Source organism: Heterodontus francisci, chromosome 42, assembly GCF_036365525.1.
Source record: "Heterodontus francisci isolate sHetFra1 chromosome 42, sHetFra1.hap1, whole genome shotgun sequence".
Classification (NCBI taxonomy): domain Eukaryota; kingdom Metazoa; phylum Chordata; class Chondrichthyes; order Heterodontiformes; family Heterodontidae; genus Heterodontus; species Heterodontus francisci.
The window spans coordinates 23,330,459-23,346,065 of NC_090412.1; the positions used below are offsets into that span (position 1 = coordinate 23,330,459).

Genomic DNA, 15,607 nt, shown 5'->3' on the forward strand with positions numbered 1-15,607 from the left:
TAGTTCTATCAGCACTCAGCCACATTTATGTCACTGTTAAGATCGAATAACTGTTAAGGGTGAAATTTATGATCAGAAAGAGTGGACTGATCACAAACTCAGTTAAACATTTGAAGCCTTAATTATTTCCAAGAGTGAAATACAAAATGCATGAGCCTTGGTAGGTACGTATTTATTTAGTTTGATGCAGAATATACAGAACAGAGTGAGAGAACTTTTAACAATCAGATGATAATGTTTGTCCGATAATCCAAGATGCTAACTGACCACATTCTGACCAAGTTTTCTCAGTTTCTCCAGTTCCGGATTAAGATCCTGTTATTTGCAGATCGGATGTCTCTCGGTTCCTACCTCACGGTGAAAGTCAGTGGAGAGATGTGAGCAGAGATGAGAATAGGTTTGTTATGGTGAAAATCACACTGCATCAAATTTAAAATCCTTGTCGCCAATTTTCCAAACGCAAATCTTTGAAGGTGGCAGAATGAGTTGACAAAGCTGACTAGAATACAAGAGGGTAGAATGCGAAGCTTATACAAAGCCCAGGTTAGACCACACCTCAGGAAGGATGTAAAAGGGAGAGGGGGGAGGGATGTAAAAGGGAGAGGGGGGAGGGATGTAAAAGGGAGAGGGGGGAGGGATGTAAAAGGGAGAGGGGGGGAGGATGTAAAAGGGAGAGGGGGGAGGGATGTAAAAGGGAGAGGGGGGAGGGATGTAAAAGGAGGGGGGATGGATGTAAAAGGGAGGGGGAGGGGGGGGGAGGAAAAAGGGAGAGGGAAGGGGGGGGGGGAGGAAAAAGGGAGAGGGAGGGGGGGGGGGAGGAAAAAGGGAGAGGGAGGGGGGGGGGAGGAAAAAGGGAGAGGGAGGGGGGGGGGGAGGAAAAAGGGAGAGGGAGGGGGGGGGGGGAGGAAAAAGGGAGAGGGAGGGGGGGGGGGGAGGAAAAAGGGAGAGGGAGGGGGGGGGGGAGGAAAAAGGGAGAGGGAGGGGGGGGGGGGGAGGAAAAAGGGAGAGGGAGGGGGGGGGGGAGGAAAAAGGGAGAGGGAGGGGGGGGGGGGGAGGAAAAAGGGAGAGGGAGGGGGGGGGGAGGAAAAGGAGAGGGAGGGGGGGGGGGAGGAAAAAGGGAGAGGGAGGGGGGGGGGGGAGGAAGGAAAAAGGGAAAAGGGAGTGGGGGGGAAAAGGGAGTGGGGGGGAAAAGGGAAAAGGGAGTGGGGGGAGGAGGGAAAAGGGAGTGGGAAAAGGGAGAGGGAAGGGAGAGGGAAAAGGGAAGTGGGGGGGAGGGAAAAGGGAGAGGGAGGGGGGGGGAGGAGGGAAAAGGGAGAGGGAGGGGGGAGAGAGGGAAAAGGGAGTGGGAAGGGAGAGGAAAAGGGAGTGGGAAGGGAGAGGGAAAAGGGAGTGGGAAGGGAGAGGGAAAAGGGAGTGGGGGGGAGGAGGGAAAAGGGAGTGGGAAAAGGGAGTGGGAAAAGGAGTGGAAGGGAGAGGGAAAAGGGAGTGGGGGGGAGGGAAAAGGGAGGGGGGGGGAAGGAAAAGGGAGTGGGGGTTGAAGGAAAAGGGGAGTGGGGGGGGAAGGAAAAGGGAGTGGGGGGGGAAGGAAAAGGGAGTGGGGGGGGGGGAAGGAAAAGGGAGTGGGGTTGAAGAAAAGGGAGTGGGGGGGGAAGGAAAAGGGAGTGGGGGGGGGAAGGAAAAAGGGAGTGGGGGGGAAGGAAAAGGGAGTGGGGGGGGAGGAAAAGGGAGTGGGGGGGAAGGAAAAGGGAGTGGGGGGGGAAGGAATAGGGAGTGGGGGGGGGAAGGGAAAAGGGAGTGGGGGGGGGAAGGAAAAGGGAGTGGGGGGGGGAAGGAAAAGGAGAGGGAAAGGGAGGGAGGGAGAGGAAAGGGAGGGGAGGGAGAGGGAAAAGGGAGGGGAGGGAGAGGGAAAAGGGTAGGGGAGGGAGGGGGAAAAGGAGGGGGGGGAGGAAGGGAAAAGGGAGGGGGGGGAGGAAGGGAAAAGGGGAGGGGGGGGAGGAAGAAAAGAGGGGGGGAGGAAGGAAAAGGGTGGGGGGAAGGGAAGGGAAGAGAGGGGGGGAAGGGAAGGTAAGAGAGGGGGGGGGAAGGGAAGGGAAGAGAGGGGGGGGGAAGGGAAGGGAAGAGAGGGGGGGGGAAGGGAAGGGAGAGAGGGGGGGGGAAGGGGAAGGAAGAGGGGGGGGGGGAAGGGAAGGGTAGGAGGGGGGGGGGAAGGGAATGGGGGGAGGGGGGGGGGAGATGGGAGGGGGGGGGGGAAGCGGAGGGGGTGAAGGGAAGGGCGACTGAGGGGGGGTGACGGGACGGCGAGAAGAGGGAGGGGGGTGAGGCAAGGAGAGAAGTGGAGGGGGGTGAGGGAAAGGAGAGAAGAGGAGGGGCGGTTAAGGGCAAGGGGAGAAGAGAGAGGTGGGTGAATGGAAAGGGGAGAAGAGAGAGGGGGTGAAGGGATAAGGGAGAAGAGAGAGGGTGCGCGTGAAGGGAAAGGGAGAAGAGAGAGGGGGGGTGAGGGAATAGGGAGAAGAGAGAGAGGGGAGTGAAGGGAAGGGGAGAAGCCGGATGAGGGGGGGTGAGGGAAAGGGGAGATGAGTGAGGGGGGTGAAGGGAAAGGGGTGAGAAGAGAGAGGGGGGTTGAAGGGAAAGGGGAGAGAGAGAGGGGGGTGAAGGAATGGGAGAGAGGAGGGGGGTGAAGGGGAAAGGGAAGTGAGAGGGGGGTGAAGGACAGGGGAAGAGAGAAGAGAGAGAGGGGGGCGAAGGAGGGGGGGGGGGGAGGTGGAGGGGGGAAACGAGAAATGAGGGCGTGGGGAGGGGAGGGAGGCGGGGCCGGGCGTGGGGCCGGAGAGGAGGAGGGGGGAGAGAGCAGAGTTGGGGCGGCGGGGGAGACCTTGGGGCTGGGGAGTAGTTGGGGCCGGGTGAGGGGAATTGGGCAAACCAGGCGCGGTCACGTGCTCATTGTTGTTGGAGATGAGGGTCAACATCCGGGGCTCAGCGCGCGGGCTGCCTCGCCCCGCCCCTCGGACGCCCGGCGCGTCCCATTGGCTGTCGTCTCCGCTGACTTTCCTGAGGGAACGCTCCGTGCAGCGCTACTGGGGCCTGATTGTCCGTTGTAGCTGTCAGTCATGGATACGTCACAAAGTTTTTCCTCGTCCCACGCAGCGATAGCAGGTTTGGTTGTAGGCGTCTCATTTTAGTCGGTGCTGAGGTCGAAGATGTGAGGGAGCGGCGGGCGATGGCGCCCGGTGAGTCTGGGGGAGAGAGGGCGGCTAGATGAGGCGTGTGTTACATTGATACTGATCCCCCTCAGGGCGCGGGAGCGTGTGTGTCACATTGATACTGACACCCCTTAGGGGCAGTGGAGGTTGTGTGTCACATTGATATGATTCCACCTGTGCGAGGGGTGTGTGTCCCATTGATGTGATTCCTCCGGGGGAGGGTGTGTGTCACGCTGATATGATTCCCCCGGGGAGGGGGAGGATGTGTGTCACACTGATATGATTCCCCCGGGGAGGGGGCGGGTGTGTGTCACACTGATACTGATTCCCTAGAGCGAGGGGGAGGGTGTGTGTCACACTGATACTGATCCCCTAGGCGAGGGGGAGGATGTGTGTCACACTGATATGATTCCCCCGGGGAGGGGGCGGGTGTGTGTCACACTGATACTGATTCCCTAGAGCGAGGGGGAGGGTGTGTGTCACACTGATACTGATCCCCTAGGCGAGGGGGAGGATGTGTGTCACACTGATACTCATCCCCCAGAGCGACGGGGAGGGTGGGTGTCATACTGATCCCCCGGGGGCAGTGGAGGGTGGGTGTCACACTGCTACTGATCCCCTGGGCTAGGGGGAGGTTGTGTGTCACACTGATTCTGATCCCCTGGTGAAGGGTGTGTGTTCCACACTGATCCGGGAGATGGTGTGTGTGTCTTGAACTAATGGTGGTCCTTGGTTTATAACTGAAAGGTATTATATAAATACGTTATGTAGAAAAACGTCCCAAGGTGCTTTAAAGGAGTGTGATCAAACACAATTAGACACCAAGCCACATAAGGAGATATTAGAAGAGGTGACTAAAAAGCTTAGCCAGAAGTTGGTTTGCGACTGTTTTGAAGGAAGTAGAGAAGTGGAGTCATTTGGGGAGTGAATTCCAGAGATTAAGACATGAGCTTAAGATGGCACGGCTATCAATGGTGGAGTGATTAAGGTTGGGGATGCACAGGGCGCCAGAACTGGCAAAGCACAGAGATCTTGGAGGGTTGTACGACTGGTGACGATTACAGAGGTAGGGAGTGATTAGTCATGCAGGGATTTGAAAACAAATATGAGAATTTTAAAACTTGAGTTATTGCCAGACCAGGAGCCAATGTAGGTCAGCGAGGACAGGGGCGATGGGTGAGCGGGACTTGATACGGGCAGCAGAGTTTTGGATGACCTCAATTTTATGGAGTGTGGAAGATGGGTGGCCAGTCAGGAGAGCACTGGTATAGACAAGTCTAGAGTTGACAAAGGCATGGATGGGGGTTTCAGCAACAGATGAGCTGAGGCCATGGTGGAGTCAGGCAACAATTCTGAGGTGGAGGTAGGCATTCTTGATAATGGTGTGGATATGTGATCGGAAACTCATCTTGGGGACAAGTATGACACCAAGGTTGCAAATGGCCTGATTCAGCCATGGATCAGATCACACAAACAGTGGAGTCAGAAAGCAGCAAAAAAACGGTCAGATTGCGCACCGCCAACGGGGGTTAGATAACTGTAGAAGCTGTTGTCAGATTGCACAAAAAAGTGGGGTGAGATTACAGTATAAATGGGGTCATATTACAATGTAGACTGTGGTCAGACTCCAGTATAAATGGAGGTCAGTTGGCAGTATAAACTGGTGTCAGACTACAGTATAAATGTGGTTGAAATTACAGTAAAAATGGGAGTCAATTATATGATAAATTGTGGTCAGCTAACAGTATAAACTGGGGTCATGTAACAGCATAAATGGGGGTCAGGTTACAGTAAAAATGGGAGCCATTATACCATAAGCATGGGTCAGATCATACAAACACTGGAGTCAGAAAACAGCATAAACTGGGGTCAGATAACAGTATAGAGTGGTGTCAGCTAATTATAAAATGGAAACCGATACCAGTTGAAACTGGGGTCAGGTTACAGTGTAACCTGAGAGTTAAATTATACTATAAACTGGGGTCAGATTACACTCTTATTCTTGGCTCAAATAACAGTATAATCTGGGGTCAAATAGCAATATAAACTGGGCTCAGATTGCACCATTAAATGGGCTCAAATAACAGTAAAATCTAGGGTGAGAATACTCTCTAAACTGGGTTCAGATAACAGCATAAACTGGGGTCAGGTACACTATAATCTTGGCTTAGATAACAGTATAATCTGAGGTCAGACAGCGATATAAACTTGTCACATTACACAAGAAAGTGGGGTCAGATTACAGTATAAATGGGGGTCAGTTAACAGAATAAACTGGCACAGACATGATGGGCCAAGTGGCCTCTTCCTATGCCGTAAACTTTCTATGTTTCTATGATAAGTTAGAGCTGAAGTTTATCAGTGTATCTGTGGAAGCTGACGGTTTTTTCGATGATGTCGCTGAGGGGGCAGTGTATATTTGAGAAATAGGGAGCCATGGATAGATGCTTGGTGGACATCAGAGATAAGGGAAGGGAAGCTATTGCAGGTGATTCTCTGGCTACAACTGGATAGATAAGAATGGAACCAGGCGAGCATGTGTTTCGCGCTGATGGTACCTTCTTGTCTGTGTGTGTGTGTGTCTCCTGCTGATGGTGCTGCTTGTTTCAGTGTGTGTGTGTCTCGCGCTGATGGTGCTGCTTGTTTCAGTGTGTTTGTGTCTCATGCAGATGGTGCCCCTTGTTTCAGTGTGTGTGTCTCGCGCTGTTGGTGCTCCTTGTTTGAGTGTTTGTGTGTGTATATGTATGTGTGTTAGTCTCGCACTGATGGTGCTCCTTGTTTCAGAGTGTGTGTATCTTATGCTGATAGTCGCTCTGGGTTCAAGTCTGGGGAATGTGTATGTCAAACTGATGCCATCTGTTATGTGTGTCACAGTTGTTTGGATTCAGTGGTATTGTGCTATTCCTGTTTAATAGAGCAGATAGTAAAATGTATCTAACACGCCAGGTCACTGATACTTTGCTCAAAAAGTGTGTGTTTCATTGCAATTGTACTGAAGAAGGTATCTTCCACCCTATAAATTTCCTCCTTTAAAATATTGTTGTTAGACATTGACTTCAGTTGTGCAGAACGGATAATGTCTGAGTTAAAGCGTGGCTCCTGACCAGACCCAACGGCATGTGTCGGGGTTGGGTCTCTCTTCCGGGTCTAGCATTCGGGGTCGGGTCGGGCTGGATGTGGACAGTGCTGCCTTGCTCTGGGAAATAATCTTCAAATAAACATTCAGAACGTCAAGGCAGGAAACGTGCAGTCCGAACTCCGCACTCTGCAGTAAAGCCTGGCTACCCGACCAAACCCGACTACATGTGTCTGTGTCGGGGTCGGGTCGGGCATTTAAAAAAAATTAAAGGACTCTGGCCTGGGTCGGGTTCGGGTTGGCTGTTGTCAGGTCGGGCCCGGGTTGGGTTTTAATTTTATACCCAAGCCAGGCTTTAGTCTGAGTTTAATTTTTTCCCAGCATGATTGGGACTTTGTTGTCATATTTGAATATTGGTAATTTGTTTTGTTGAATTTGTCTGAGAAATGTATGTGTAGCTCAGGAAAGGCAATTAATATTCTCAGTAAGTAATTGTTTATTTTTCATCACCAGAACGAGTGCTTGGTCATGATCATCATTAGCCAGCCTCGATGGCTGTTTGAATGTGATTTCAGTCTGCAGCTGTCGTGGGAACAACTTTCACCATAAGCTGTCCTTTGAAGTTTCTGGATGTGTTGAAATGGAAAACAAAAAGGAACCTCCCTTCTTTAATGAGGACAATTCCGGGCCTATAAGTTATAAACTCCCGTTTTATGAGACAATGGAACTTTTCATTGAAACACTTACAGGGACTTGTTTTGAACTCAGAGTGTCGCCTTTCGAGACAGTGATTTCTGTGAAAGCCAAAATTCAAAGACTCGAAGGTACAGATGATTTCCCCCCACCCCATTCATTTGATCGAATGTTCTTGGTTTGAATTTGTGAATCTGGCAGGTTGCATTTTTCCAAACCTTTCCTGAGAAATTTGTGGGTTTTAGAGCAGAGCTCCAGTGAAATAGAATAAGCTGGTGAAAATCTGATTCAAAACTAGGTTATGCCTTTGATTGACGTTTTACAAACTTTTGATTATTTGGTGAAGGCTGGGTAGATGATAAATCTCAGCACACGGGTTCTGTTACAACCTTATACAAACATATGAAATTGATGGGCAGGAAAAGACCAGCTGGTCCATCTAGGCTACAATGGCCGGATCATCATGATGCTTCCTCATCCCCTGTTTTCTCCTGCCCCTCCCCCCTCCAATCAGAGGAGGAAAAACTAAAAGAAAACAGGGTCGATAAGTGAAAAATACACGAGAAAATTTATTCCAGCCCCTCAGGCAATTGTACAGGAGGTCACTTGGACCAACTGTTATCTATAAGGAAACGTGCCTTGTATATCGTGATCTCTGCCCCAGTCATGAACCTGTCCGGCTCCCTCTTGAAGGCATATAGAGTCAGCACTCACTGCATCACAGTACACCACACCTTCCACTCAGTCGTCATGTTCTGTAGGGTGCTTAGTATATTCATACCAATCTGCCTCAGATAATTCTCATTTAAGCCAATTTGCTCCTTTTGTCAGGGTTGCCCCAAATGACTCCCGGTGCTAGTATTATAGAGCTCAAAATGTTTTCGCAGTTTCAGTGGTCAGATCAGCCTTTGCACATCACTGAAAATGCTGGTGACAACTGAACTGGAATTGGCAGGTTTGTCATGGAGCAACTCACAGCTGAGTCACATTGGGGATAAAAATCTTCACTTCTGGCATAGAAACGTGTGGTTCACACTGAGTTAATTTAAAATAATGGAGAGTAAAGTTCTGTCTGTGTGTCTGTGTACAGTATTCCCAATAGTAGGGAGGTGCAAGAAAAACTGCAGCAAGAACTACCACTGGCAATAGTCTTTAGAGCAGTTGACAAGCAACTGGCCTGATTATCCATTGCCATATATGGATTGATCGCATTAACATACACAAACCTTTGTTTTGGATGGGCAAGTTTTTGTGCTACTCTGAGATCATCCTGGAGAGTAGGAAAATTCAAAACTGCTCTTCATTATTAACTGCCTCCTTCAATCATTTCCCTTTGCAAGTGCCATCCTTACCATGACATCACATATAAGGAGCCCATGGCCTAAAATCGAGGGCCTTTGCTAACCAGTTTCTTTTCCACTCTCCCAACCCATTCCATTCCATACATTCTTTTTGAAATCCCTAAACTTGACTTATCTATGAAACCCCCCCACCACCACCACACCATCTTGACTGACTCTCATTTTGATTCCTGATTTCCAAATTCACTTTCTTGGTCCCATGTTTGCTGCCATCAATCTGTTCCTGTCCTCCAGAATAGTCTCTACATCTTTCAGAACTGCTGTCATCAACCTCCTCAAAATAAAAGCCTCCTCTATTGACCTTCATTCTTCAGCTACCACACTATTGCCGACATTATCTATCTTTCTAAAATCCTGGAATATGAAATTAATTCACAATTACTTGTCCACTACTCTTTCTTTCTGGCCCTCCAGTTGGGCTTCTAGTCTGTCCACATTGGCCAACCCACTGTGGCTTCACTGTGGTATCCCTCATCAATTTCTCCTTTCTTCAGTGCTGCTGTTCCTATCCTTGAGTGCCTTTCCTCCACAATCATCTGTGTGGCTCTGCTGTCTTAATTCAGCTAAATGTCAGGAAAAACCTTGCCTTGCTCTCGCTCCCTCAAATACCTCTGGTCTTAACCCCGTTTCCAGAGCTTTGGTATATCTGTGAACTTGGATTTTTCCCTTCATCTGGCTTATTACTAAGATTGCTTCTACTTTTCATCTCTGAAACTACTTCTCCCTCCACCCTTGCTGCTGGAACTCTACTCCAAGCCCTCATCATCTCCAGGCTGGATTTCTGCAATTCTTTCCTTGCAGGCACTTCCTGCTTTAGAAAATACTTTCCCTTTGCTTGTTAATTTGAGGTACACAAGCTTTCCATTTAAATCACTGTGATATATGCTGTATAACAAAACAGCACACATTGTCACCAGGCTTACTTAGTACACTAATATTTACGTTAAGTACTTAGTTTTAGTTTACCTTAAGGCCAAAACCGCTTGGTGCAGCTTTTGAAGTTTTATACAGCCTGTGAAGAGGAGGCCATAAGTGGCACAACATCCTGACATAGTCATACTCACAGAATCATATCTATTGGCCAATGCCCCAGACTCTTCCATCACCATCCCTAGATATGTCCTGTCCCATGTGCAGGACAGAACTACCTGAGGTGGCAGCACGGTGGTATAGAGTTGGGAGGGTTTGGCCCTGGGAGTCCTCAACATTGACTCCGGTCCCCGTGAAGTTTCATAACATCAGGTAAAACATTGGCAAGGAAACCTTCTGCTGATTACCCACTCTGGTCCTCCTTCAGCTGATGAATCAGTGCTTCTCCATATTGAACACCATTTGGAAGAAGCACTGAGGGTAGTAAGGGCTCAGAATGTACTCTAGGTGGGGGACTTCGATATCCATCACCAAGAGCAGCTCACCAGTATCACTGCTGGCCGAGTCCTGAAGGACATAACTACCTGACTGAGCTTGCGACAGGTGATGAGAGAACCAACACGAACGACAAAGCTACTTGATCTCGTCCTCTATCCATGACAGTAGTGGTAGGAATGACCTTGTGGAGACAAAGTCCCATTTTCTCACTGTGGGCATCCTCCATTGTGTTGTACCACTACGCTAAGTGGGATATATTCATAACAGCTGTAGCAGCTCAAAACTGGACATCGGTGAGGCGCTGTGGGCCATCAACAGCAGCAGCAGCAGCAGCATTGCATTTCACCACAATCTGGGACCTCATGGCCCGACATTACCATCCAGCCAAGAGACCAACCCTGGTTCAATCAGGAGCAGCACAAGGTAAAGCTACAACACAGGACTATATGCATGCTAGCCAGCATAAGCAGCACACAATAACAACCAATGGATCAGATCAAAGCTCTGCAATCCTGACACATCCAGCCATGCATGGTGGTGGATAATTAAACAATTAACAGGAGGAGGAGACGGTTCCCTGAATATCTCCATCCTCAATGATGGCAGGGTCCAGCATGTAAGTGCAAAACACAAGGCTGAAGTGTTTGCAGCCAACTTCAGCCAGAAGTGCCGAGTGGATGGTCCAACATGGCCATCTCCTGAGACCCTGTCATCACAGATGCCAGTCTTCAGCCAGTTTCACTCCACAAGAAATTATAAAGTGCTGTGGATAAAGCAAAGGCTTCGTGTCCCGACAACAGTCTGGCTATAATGCTGAAGACTTGTGCTCCAGAACTTGTCGAGCCTCTTGCCAAGCTGTTCCAGTACAGCTACAAGACTGGCATCGACCCAACAAAGTGGAAAATTGTCTAGGTATATCCTGCCTGCAAAAAGCAAATACAATCACTGCCCTGTCAGCCTACTGTCAATGTTCCATCTAAATTTTCTTTGTACTGTGTGGGCTACAAATTCCTTTGAATGCTACTTTTTTGTCCATCAGAGTTTACATTTTAAAAGTCTTGTATTATGCTGGAAATTTCTCTCTGAAGTTGTCAGCGGCCTGCTTATTTCAATGCGTGGTACGTCACCGACAATGCTGTCAACCTGCGGACTGCCCAGTTTGTGTTCTGCCAGGACCAGTCAGCTCCAGACCTCATTACAGCTTTGGTTCAAACATGGACAAAGGAGCTGAATTCCAGAGGTGAGAGTGACAGCCTTTGACCCCAGACCAGCATTTTGCCACATGTGGCATCAAGGAGTTCTCTTATATGGAAGTCAATGGAAATTGGGGGTTAATATTTTCACTGGCTGGAGTCCTACCTAGCACAAAGGAAGATGGTTGTGATTGTTCGAGGTCAGTCATCTCAGCTGCAGGACATGGCTGCAGGAGTTCCTTGGTAGTGTCCTCGGCCCAACATCTTTAGCTGCTTTGTCAATAGCCTTCCCTCCATCACAAAGTCAAGTGGGGCTGTACATTGATGATTATACCGTGTTCAGTTTCATTCCCAGTTCCTCAGATAATGAAGCAGTCTGTGCCCACATGCAACAAGACCAACATTCAGGCTTGGACTGATAAGTAGGAAGTAACATTGTCACCACACAAATTTCAGGCAATTACCATCTCCAACAAGAGAGAGTCTCACCTCCTTCCCTTGACATTCAATGGCATTACCATCGTAAAAGCCACCACCATCAACATCCTGGGGTTACCATTGACCAGAAACTTAACTGGACCAGCATATAAATACCGTGGCTATAAGAGAAGGTCAGAGGCTGGGAATTTTGCAGCGAGTAACTCACCACCTGACTCTGCAAAGCCTGTCCACCATCTACAAGGCACTAGTCAGTGTGATGGAATGCTCTCTACTTGGCTGGATCAGTGCACCTGCAAAAACTTTCAGGAAGCTTGATGCTATCCAGGACGAAGCAGTCCGCATGATCGGCACCCCATCCACCAGCTTAAGCATTCACTCCTTCCACCACCAATGCACAGTAGCAGCAGTGCGTACCATCTACAAGATGCACTGCAGCAACTCATCGAGGCTTCTTCGATAACACCTCCCAAACCTAGAATCTTTACCACCTAGAAGGACACGGGTAGCAGGCACATGGAGACACCACAACTTTCAAGTTCCCCTCCAAGTCATACACCATCCTGACTTGGGAATATATTGCTGTTCCTGCATCGTCGCTAGGTCAAAATCCTGGAACTCCTCCCCCAGCAGCAGTGTGGGTGTACCTCTACCACATGGACTGCAATAGTTCAAGAAGGAGCTCACCACCACCACCTCCAGGGAAAGTAGGGTGCACAATAAATGTTGGCTTTGCCATTGATGCCCACACCCGTAAATTAAATTTTTTTTTAAAATACCAGATCTTGGTATTTTCACACTGAGAAGAATATGGTTCATTGGTTATATAGCATTGGTTAAAGGATAGAGGGCAAAAAAGTTTTTTCTTAAAGTATTTTGTCTTCAAATTGGGGAGTCTGTCTGAAGCCTTTAATAGGAGTCAGTCAGGCCAGGTATATAAGCATAGTATTTGCAGCATGCTTTAGCACATCACTTGTTGAAACCCTACTGTAGTGTTCTTCTGCTGTCTTCTGAAGTCAAGGAAGATCGCTTGGGGGCAAGTGATTGAAATGAGCTAAAATGAACAAGTGAGTGTTCTCTGGCACGCTACTAATTTACCTCAATATCTGGGCAAATGAAATCTAACTTCTTGTCCGTGAAAATAATCTGAAACATAGAATTCAAAGATAACTGGAACAGAAAAAAGTAAAGAAACCCAAAAATGTAACGGCGGTTAAGGAGGTCCTCAATGAAGTATATAACTTATTAAATTATATAGTTTGGTAGTATCTATATTAATTTTTGCCATGCCTGTGTAACCTGAAATCCCTCTGTCTATTTGTGTATGCATTTTAGCTGCTGCTATCTCCTTTTTTTTTCCTTTACTGATTTCTTGCTCCCTCTTGCCTTTTATCTCCTGACTCCTCTGCTCTTGGTCACCCAGTCATGCTGCCTTTCATTTCTTCCCTTCTCAGATATTTTGCACTCTCCATCCCTTTGGAATCCTCCAAAGATCTATCCATGAATCCCATCCTCTGCCTCTGATATCAGCCTCCATGCCTGACAGCCTGTCATGGAAGATCCACAATTCAGTCCCCAGCAAAACTCTTGCCACTGATTCCATTCCCCCGCCCTGTCAACTGTCTCAGATGGAAGCTAACTATTTGCAATCTATTTGATTTGTATCCTATTTGACCCTGAGCTTAGCATCTGACACCATATCCTCACTGTCACAAAGCATGCCAATGTCCACCTCCATAACATTGCCTGTCTCAGTCCACCAGATGCTGAAACCCTCACTCATGCCTTTGACGGATCCATACTCTGCTATTTCAATGCTCTCCTAACTGGCCTCCCATCCTCCATAAACTGCAGCTCGTGGAATACTGCTGCCTGTATCCAAACTCAAAACAAGTCCGTTTCATGCATCACCCTTGTGCCACTGAGCTGCATTGGCTTCCGGTCTCTCAACATCACCAATTTAAAAATTCTCATCCTTCTGTTCAAATCCCTTCATGGCCTTGCCCCTCTCATCTCTGTAACCGCTTCAATCCTCTGAGAACACTGCAATTCTCCCAACTCTAGCTTGTGAAATCCCTACTGCTTTCACCCTACTGTTCTTTCAGCCATCTGGGCCCTAAATTTAAAAATGAGAATGAGAGAAGCTGCATTTATACAGCACCTTTCCTTTCCTGTCCTCAAAATGTTGAAAGCACTTCACAGCCAACGACCTGCTTTAGGGCTGTTGTTTTATTTTATAGACAGCAGCACATTTGTGCACAGGCAAACAGTTGAGGTGAGAAGTTTGAAATGTTCTGCCAAGCAGTAATTAGAGGCAAAAATATTATTTACGAAACAGCTGAGTACTGTGATGAGAGAATGAGGATATAGGAGGGGGTGGGCCTCGATGGTCAGACGGTCTTCTCTTGTATATGCTTATACAAGACTGAGCACAAAAAGCAGTGGGGGAACAGAGGAGGATATTTTTTGTTTAGTGAGTTATGATCTAAATGCACTGTTGGAAAGGATGGTGGAAGCAGATCCAATAATAATTTTCAGAAAGAGATTGGATATATTCTTGAAAAGGAAGGACTTGTGGGGCTATGGGGAAAGAACAGGGCAGTGAGATTAATTGGATAGCTCTTTATAAAGCGCTGGGTTGGCATGATGGGCTGAATGGCCTCCTTCTGTGCTGCATGATTCTATGGTTCTGACTGTCAAAACAGTGTTGGGATTTTATTCAATTCAGAACCGTTGTATTAATGTCTTTCGTAGCCTTCCAGTACTGATCTTCAAGTTTCTGTATTACTAAACCAGCCCACTCTGGAGAATGTGGGGGGAAAACCCAAGGTCTGAATTCCTTCTTTTTGTAACTTAGAAATGGATTTTCTTAATTTAGGAATTGATCTTAGCTTGTTGAATAAACTTTACTGACTTGCTTTCAGAATTTCTGTTTCTTGCTGTAGCTTCTTGTTGCATTTTAATGTCAAATTTCATTGGAAAAATTTGACATTTTTAAACAACTCTCGTTTCTAAATAAGAGTCTCATTCAAAGCACTGTGTACTTGGTTTTATATTCCAAGTTTTATGCATTCAGCTGTGTGTTGGAGCAAAGAACATTTTTTGAACAAGCAAATAGTGCATTATTTATGTTCATATAAACTGATGTTCCTATTTTATGGAGAGCAGGGCCACTTAAAAGAATGAAAGACTTGCATTTATACAGTGCCTTTCACAACCTCAAGACACCCAAAAGCGCTTTCAGCCAGTGAAGTACTTGTGTAGTCGCTGTTGTATGAATGAAAGGCAGCTTCAAAGGCCCCACAAACAGCATTGGGATAATGACCAGCTAATATCATCTTATTGACGTTGGTTGAGGAATAAATATTGGTCAGCACACCAGCGAGAACTCTCTTGCTCTTTAAATACTTTCATGAGATCTTTGGCATCCACCTGAGAGCTGATGGGAGCTCTGGTTAAAGTGCCACTTGAAAGATGGTACCTCTGACAGTGCAGCACTCCCTCTGTACTGTACTGCTTTATTGGCCTGGATTATGTGCTCAAGTCTCTGGAGTCAGACTTGAACCCCACAGCCTTCGGACTCAGGAGTGTGTGCTTTTTTTATTCTTTCATGGGATGTGGATGTCACTGGCTAGGCCAACGTTTGTTGCCCATCTCAAATTGGCCTTGAGAAGATGGTGATGAGCTGCCGCCTTGAACCCCTGCAGTCTGTCTGGTGCGGGTACTCCCACAGTGTTGTTAGGAAGGGAGTTCCAGGATTTTGATTGTGACAGTGAATGAACGGTGATATCGTTGCAAGTCAGGACAGTTTATGGCTTGGAGGGAAAATTATAGGTGGTGGTGTTCCCTTGCAACTGCTGCCCTTGTTCTTCTAGGTGGTAGAAGTTGCAGGTTTAGAAGGTGTTGTTGAAGGAGTCTGGTTGAGTTGCTGCAGTGCATCTTGTATATGGGACACACTGTGCATCGGTGGTGAAGGGAGTGAATGTTGAAGGTGGTGGATAGGGCGCCTGTCAAGCGGACTGCTTTGTCCTGGATGGTGTCGAGCTTCTTGAGTAGTGTTGGAGCCACAATCATCCAGCCAAGTGGAGAATATTCCATCACATTCCTGATTTCTGCCTTGTAGATGGTGTACAGTCTTTGGGGAGTCAGGAGGTGAGTTACTCGCCTCAGAATTCCCAGCCTCTGAACTGCTCTTGTAGTCACAGTATTTATGTGGCTGGTCCAGTTCAGTTTCTGGTCAATGGTAACCCCCAGGATGTTGATGGTGGCTGATTTGGC

At 47.9% G+C, this 15,607-nt stretch overlaps 1 protein-coding gene across 1 annotated transcript in view; it reads left to right on the forward strand.

The window, feature by feature from the left end:
- The first annotated feature begins 3,118 nt into the window (after positions 1 to 3,118).
- The window catches only part of zfand4 (zinc finger, AN1-type domain 4), a 42,149-nt gene continuing 29,660 nt past the window's right edge, over positions 3,119 to 15,607 (forward strand). Inside the window, exons 1-2 of the mRNA XM_068020216.1 lie at positions 3,119 to 3,227; positions 6,790 to 7,100. Coding sequence (XP_067876317.1) covers positions 6,917 to 7,100 — 184 coding nt within the window. The 5' untranslated portion in view covers positions 3,119 to 3,227; positions 6,790 to 6,916. The remainder of the gene's footprint in view (positions 3,228 to 6,789; positions 7,101 to 15,607) is intronic.